This window comes from Cricetulus griseus, chromosome 5 (assembly GCF_003668045.3).
Source record: "Cricetulus griseus strain 17A/GY chromosome 5, alternate assembly CriGri-PICRH-1.0, whole genome shotgun sequence".
Lineage (NCBI taxonomy): Eukaryota > Metazoa > Chordata > Mammalia > Rodentia > Cricetidae > Cricetulus > Cricetulus griseus.
This window is the reverse complement of record NC_048598.1, coordinates 127,161,325-127,168,380: the sequence shown is the minus strand read 5'-3', so window position 1 is coordinate 127,168,380 and position 7,056 is coordinate 127,161,325. Positions and strand designations below refer to the sequence as shown.

General features: G+C 47.9%; 1 protein-coding gene across 2 annotated transcripts; it reads left to right on the top strand.

The window, feature by feature from the left end:
- Positions 1 to 3,553: 3,553 nt before the first annotated feature.
- Positions 3,554 to 6,803, top strand: Akap5 (A-kinase anchoring protein 5). Of its 2 annotated transcripts, XM_035445894.1 has the most exons (2): positions 3,554 to 4,679; positions 5,445 to 6,803. In XM_035445894.1, the coding sequence occupies exons 1-2, from the start codon at positions 3,759 to 3,761 to the stop codon at positions 5,805 to 5,807; spliced, it is 1,284 nt and encodes a 427-aa protein (XP_035301785.1). In that variant the 5' UTR covers positions 3,554 to 3,758; the 3' UTR covers positions 5,808 to 6,803. The 2 variants fall into 2 exon arrangements, with proteins under 2 accessions (XP_035301785.1, XP_035301784.1); XM_035445893.1 differs by having other exon boundaries at positions 3,554 to 6,803.
- The last annotated feature ends 253 nt before the right edge of the window (positions 6,804 to 7,056 follow it).

The following is a 7,056-nucleotide window of genomic DNA, read 5'->3' as shown; positions in this document are numbered from 1 at the left end:
TGCACAGAAATGTATGTGTGCCATTCTCCACCCCATGTGACACCTTCCTGCTCCAGAGTGTGTGCTGTTATGCCAACATCCTTTGCTCCGAATGGAGCTGGAATGGTGAGCACCCTTTATCTCTGTTCAGGCTTGAGAGGAACAGGTGAGCAGTCCCCAGGGCATGCTAAAGGAAGCAGTAATCCACTCGAGCTTCCGATGTGAGATGTTAGATGGGCCATATTCTATGCGCTCCTCACCTGTGCTCGGTCAACATAGATGACCACATCTCTCCAGCAGATCTCAGTTTGGCCTCTGCAGCTCTGGGGTCTTGTTTGACACAGTTGTTTTCGTTTCTGTTTCTGACCATATAGATAACTTTCTCTCTAGCCAGGTGTGGCTCCAGAGGCAGAGGTGGGTGGAACTCGTAGGTTGGGTGCCATCCTGGTATGCTTAGTGAGTTCCAGGTCCTGTCTCAAAATATTTTTTTCCAGATGACCCCTTATGACTCTGTACGGTTGCGAATCTTACTTTTTAATTTTATTTTTAGTTTATGGGGGGAGAACAGGCATGTGCACGTGAATGTTTTTGCCCACCGAAGCAAAATGTCCCTGTAGAGTTGGTTACAGGTGTCTGTGAGCCGCCTGGTGTGGGTACTGGGGATCGAACTTGAATGCCCTGGAAGAGGAAATACGCGCTGCTCACAGCTGAGCCATCTTTACCAACCCCATCAATCTTTCTTTGAAGACATGCTGTCTACCTTGTCTTTAATGTTCGAGGGAAATTTAAGGGGGGGAAGCACCTTATAATTTCAAACAGGGATTTTGTGGCTGTGCGTCTCAGGAAATGAGGGGCCCTCTACCTTCTTATCCTCGTGGTCCTCCTGCTCTGCCTTACTGGCCCCTCTACCCAGACCCTGATGTCATTATGCAGCGGGGATGCGTACTGGGCGGGAGCACTAAGGTCTCTCCCCGGCGGCAGGGCAGTCTGCTGGCAGGTGGGTGGCTGAGTTAGCCCCGCCCCCGGGCCTAGCCCCGCCCCGCTGCCCCGCTCGCATTGGCGGGACCAGCTGTCTCTCTCCGCACTGGGGAGGGGGCGCGCGGCTGCGGTCCCTCTGCAGAGGGCTGCGCGCTCCGCGGCCTCCGGAGCTCCTCGTTTTTTGGGCCCGTGAGCCCCGACCTCGGGAGCGGGGCTGAGCAGAGACCGTGACGTTCTGGGTAAGTGGAGGCAGGACCAGAGGCTTTGGGCGAGGATCGGGGGCACTGAGCCCCTAGTGGGAAGGTGACGGCAGCAGACCCGGGGTCCGGGTCACCAGACACGAGAGGCGCGGACTGCAAGGTCGCTGGTCCTCAGGCGTCTCCAGGTGGGTGACCCTGGGCAGTTCTGCCTCCGCTCGCTTCGCACGCGGTGCAGCTGGCGCCTTGGCACCGGTTACCTAGCCCTTTTCCTTCTTCTGGGCTTTTTGGGGAACTGTGATTTTCGGCTCCAGTCTATGATAATTCTGCAGATAGCTTGAAGCTGCGGGCTATCTGTTCCACGCCCCCGGTATTTTCCTTTCTGAGCACTTTATGCTGAGCCCTGTCTCCTACCACAGGAGCGTCAAGCCTGGATAGAGTCCTTCCTCCAGGAGGAAGCTTCGCGGTTCGTGTCTGGTGCTGGGAAAGGCTGCTTGCTCTGCTTGGATAGTGATTGCTCTTTGCTGCTCAAGATGGGAAGGGGGTTGTGGTTGTTTTCTGTGGCCTTAGACATGAGATTCTGCCAGCGAAGGACAGCAGGAATGGGATGTTAAGGTTTCCAAGGTGATCGAGCTCCTCTCGAAGGTAAAGGTGAATCATTTGCAGTCTTAACAGTCTGCAAAGTTTTAACGCCTGCTGCCTGCATCCTTTCCCTGCCTCGGATACACTTGTTGGGGTGTTGATTTCTACATTCGAAGAAGCCTCTTGTGCAAACACTGGGCCATTCAGGTCAGTTTCAGATACTTTCCGGAATATGATTGCATTTGAATATTTCTTCTATCGATAGCTTAGAAGGAATGCTCACTCAGGCTTGGGGACCTTAACACTGGGTTCTAGTGCTTATAAAGGGTGTGTGAGGAGAGACTGTAAATGGTGTGGGTTCCGTCATTATTCTAGAATTTTGTGTTTCTGTGTAGAAACATGAAACGTGCAATACCTACCTTTAAAAAAAAAAAAAAACTCCTTATATCTTAAAATGATTTTTCAGGGTTCCAATCCTACAGAGAATTAGAAGCTGATATGAATGCACCCAAATGAAAGCACAGTACAGAATTTCCATGCAAGCAGAATAATTTGCCTAACTTAGGATGTCTACCAACTAAAATCCATTCCATTCTGTAGATCGTTATTTTTTGGTGGTACTGGGGATCAAATCTCAGACCTTGTGGCTAGGCCAACGGTCTATCCCTGAGCTATATACCCAGACCCACAGCTTAGCTTTGCATATTCTTTTCTCTTGAGACAGGGTCTCAGGTAACCAGTGCTGGCTTCAAATACACTATATGGCTGTGGATGACCTTGATTGGTTCTCCTGCCTCCACCTCCCACATGCTGGTGTTGCCTGGTGCACCACCAAAACCAGCCTCAAATGGAAGTCAGATCACGAGCTTCAGAAGCAGGTGGGCTTCAGAAGCAGGCACCTCAGGTTAAACCTGAGCACTAAGGCTGACTAGCTTTAATCTTAGGCAGGCTGCTTAACTGCAGATGGAGATCTCACCACCTCCTCACTCTGGGATACTGTGGTGCAGGTTAGAGATGCATGAGAAAGTGCTTAGCGCCGCCTCATACCCAGGAGTTGCACAACCAGTGTTGGCTATTACCTCACTAACCTCCAGCTGTGTGCAGTTATAGTGGGAAAGTGTGAGTAGCAGACACTTCGGTGAAAATGTCAAAGTTACACAACAACTTTAAGATGGAAGAACGACAGTCTGAGCAATGCTGGGTTTTTCTGAGAGTCTGTATGGAAAGTAGCACCTCCTTGATGGAATGTACAATTTTAGAACGGAAACCGTATGCTACAATAGAAAGAACACCAGAGAGTCAAAATTTGTACTTCTGACTCTGGCTAGGACCTCATCTAGCCTAAGGCTTTCTGCAAGCCCATTACCCACTGGGGAGCTCAATTTCGTCATTGGGCTGGACTTGATTAATCTTGAGTCATCTCCCAGGTCCTTAGCAATGCCATAGTTCTTCACTGAAGGTGATGAGAAAGGAGTCCCGCTGCCCTATCACTTGCAGTCTGTTGTTTTGTTGTTGTTGCTTGTTAAACTTTTTATGTGGGGCTATAAAATTCATGGAGAAGTCAACTAAGGACCAGGGCACTCTTGCAGAGTGACCACAAACAAAGTTTTAACAAAAATAATAGAACAAAATGGGTTCACACAGGAAGCTTTTTTGATAGGGCAAAAGCAAGCCTCAATTTGAAGCCATGGTTGTTTTGGTATGTACCACAGGGCATATGCCCCATATAACGTAAGTTATATTAAAAATAATAGGCTCGTGGTGAAATATAACCCCACTTTTTTCTCTTATCAGGTTGATCTTTGAATAAAGGCGAATTTTATCCAGGAAAGAGCTTTCATTCGAAGGGGAAAATAAAGGAAGAATCATAAGCAACAGATAAACAAGGCAGTTATGTCCTGAAAAAGCTATAGAAACAACTGTGGAGTGAAAGCAGGGCAGGCACCCAGGAGAAATTGGACTTGGTGTGATATTTTTGTCACAAAAGGCTTCAAGAGGAAGAGAGAAGACACTTCCCAGAGAATGAAAGAGTGTAGTGTAAAAATGGAGACCAAAGTTTCTGAGATTCAGATAGAAACTAAGGATGAGAAGGGGCCAGTAGCTGTTAGTCCTCAGGAAGAGAGGCAGCAGAGAAAAACAGCCACTCTTTGCTTCAAGAGAAGGAAGAAAGCAAACAAGATGAAACCTAAATCTGGTTCCAAAACTGCTGAGGCCACAAAAAAGCATCCCCCAGAAGCTGGGGCTTCTGATCAGCCACAGCCAGCAGGGGCCTGGGCCTCCATCAAACGCCTTGTCACACACAGGAAAAGGTCAGGGTCTTCGGAGAAGCAGAAGCCATCTGAGGCTGAAGTACAGCCCGAGGACTCGGCTCTTCCTAAGAAAAAGGCAAAATCCAGACTCAAGATTCCTTGCATAAGATTCTCAAGAGGGGCAAAGAGAGGTCATCATTCTAAACTCACAGACGATTCAGACTACAACCTCAGAGTCCAAGGAGGGGCTGAGGATTTGGAGACAAAAACCCAGACTCAGTCAACTGACCAAGCTAAGTCCATACAGGGCCCACAGGAAGGTGGGTTGGTGGACAGTAAGGAGGCCCAAGAATCGCATGTCAGCAACAGCATCACATCTAGAGAGAATGTGATTTCTGTAGAACTGGAATTAGAAAAGGAGGCTTCTGCTATTCAGATGGGAACTCCAGTGCTGGAGAAGGAAACTAAAGGGATTAAGGAAAAGCCAAGCGTACAAGCGCAGCAAGCAAGTCCACTCGGGAGTTCAGAAACAGACAGCCCCCGTCCAGTGGCTTCTGATGTTCCTGCCTCACCAGCAACCACCTATCAACGCAGTGTGGAAGAACCCAGGGATGGCATTCAAGAAAGTGCACCAAGTAGAAAAGATGACAGAAGTGGAAAGAGTACAGCTGAAGAAAAGAAATCCGGAGAAATTGTGCTGGGCCAGGCCAAAGAAACTACATTGAGCCAGACAGAAAAAGCTGCTGTCAGCCAGGCAGACAAGAGTGCAATGGCCCAGGCAGAGGAAGGTACCATGGCTGCCATGGCCCAGACAGAAGAAGGTAAACTGAGCCAGGCAGAGGAAGCTTCAGTGGCTCAGGCAGAGGAAGTTGCCTTGGCCCGAGCAGAGGAAGCCATCGTGGCCCAGACAGAGGAAGGTAAACTGAGTCGAGCAGAGGAAGCCACCATGGCCCAGACAGAGAAAGGTAAACTGAGCCAGGCAGAGGAAGCTGCCGTGGCCATCGTGGCCCAGGTAGAGGAAGCTTCAGTGGCTCAGGCAGAGGAAGTTGCCTTGGCCCAAGCAGAGGAAGCCACCATGGCCCAGGCAGAGGAAGGTAAACTGAGCCAAGCAGAGGAAGCTGCTGTGGCCACTGTGGCCCAGACAGAGGAAGGTAAACTGAGCCAGGCAGAGGAAGCTTCAGTGGCTCAGGCAGAGGAAGTTGCCTTGGCCCAAGCAGAGGAAGCCACTGTGGCCCAGGCAGAGGAAACTGCAGTGGCCCAGGCAGTGGAAGGTAAACTGAGCCAGACAGAGGAAGCTTCAGTGGCTCAGGCAGAGGAAGTTGCCTTGGCCCAAGCAGAGGAAGCCACCGTGGCCCAGGCAGAGGAAACTGCAGTGGCCCAGGCAAAGGAAGACGCCGTGGCCCAGGCAAAGGAAGACGCCGTGGCCCAGGTAGTGGAAGGTAAACTGAGCCAGACAGAGGAAGCTGCACTGAGCCAGGCACCAGATCTGAAAGAAAATGGAATCGATACAGAGAAACCCAGATCAGAAGAAAGCAAAAGAATGGAGCCAATTGCTATTATCATCACTGACACTGAAATCAGTGAATTTGATGTTAAGAAATCTAAAAATGTCCCCAAGCAATTCCTAATTTCAATGGAAAATGAGCAAGTAGGGGTTTTTGCTAATGATAGTGATTTCGAAGGGAGAACTTCAGAACAATATGAGACACTCTTAATAGAAACAGCCTCTTCTCTCGTCAACAATGCTATCCAGTTGTCTGTAGAACAGCTGGTTAATGAAATGGTGTCTGAGGATAATAAAATAAATACTCTGTTACAGTGACTTCATTTCCAGATCATGGGAAAGGAAGAAAACAACTCAAAGATGAGTTCTTTTATACATTTGTGGCACTTCTTTCTCAGTAATAAATTAAAGGCTTGTCATCTGTGGAATTTAGAGGGGAAGTTCCAGCCCAGAAGTGCTCAAGAAAAAATGAAGTTTATAAAACTCATTGAAACACAGTCACTTCTGGACTGGAGGGAGTCAGCATAGATCACAAGGTGCAGTGACATGCAGGAAGGTGCAGAATGACCTACGATGAGTTCAGTGTGTTGAGAAAGACTACTTATTGAACACTTGGTGTGCTGTGTGCTCCTTGCTGTTCCCTAATGTCGTGAAGTCTGGGTCTTTCCTGATGGTTCGACCCTGTATATAGGCGAACACTGCCTTTGCTTTTCTTTTACAGTATGTTTTCCTGTTATTTCTAATGGTGAGTCAGGTGGGCTGGTGTTTTGTCCCTCACGGGTTCCTTACAAAGCCATTCACAGGTTTCTTCAGCCGGGCGAGTAGTTAACAAGTGTGTAAGCGTGGAAACAGGGGAGTGCTTTTTCTTCTCTCCCCGTCTTCCTTCTGCCCAGAAGACCTGTATATACCCATCTCCGTGTGGACCTATCTGATGAGACGTTAGAAACAAATAAATGAAGGGAATAGTATTTTTCATCCAGAAGGCAAACTTCCTAGATAACAAAGGATGCCCTTAACAGAGCCACTTCTAAAGGCCCAGGAAAACCATAATATTCTTGTGAAAATATTTCTTCTTCACCAAACATGAACTATGTATACAACTGAATAAAAAGTCAGAATTCATGCTAAAGCATAGATTTTCAACACCAGTGTATTTTGTTGTGTCTAACCATGATCCTGTAACATACTTCCCAACCCCACAGGTTAGGGTTCATATTGTACAGCACCCCCACCCCACTATCTAACCTAAGTGATGATGTTACTACTTGTTACGACAGAGGCAGGACAGGTGGTGTGGTGGCTGTTGAAGAGCATCTGGAGGCAATGATTTTCATCGGCTCTGCATATAGTGTTTATGGACTACATATGTATACATTCCTTTTACCTATACTTTCATTTTGTAAATGTATATATTGTGATCTCTTACAGAAGTAACTAATGTGGCTTTGGAATTTAACCAAATGGTGGATGTTTAGCAAGATTCTTAGCTGGAATGCGAAGCTATTTCCTGCAGGCTTGCCTATCTTCATGTTTTAAATTTAGCCAGATAAAAACACATGACTCCCCC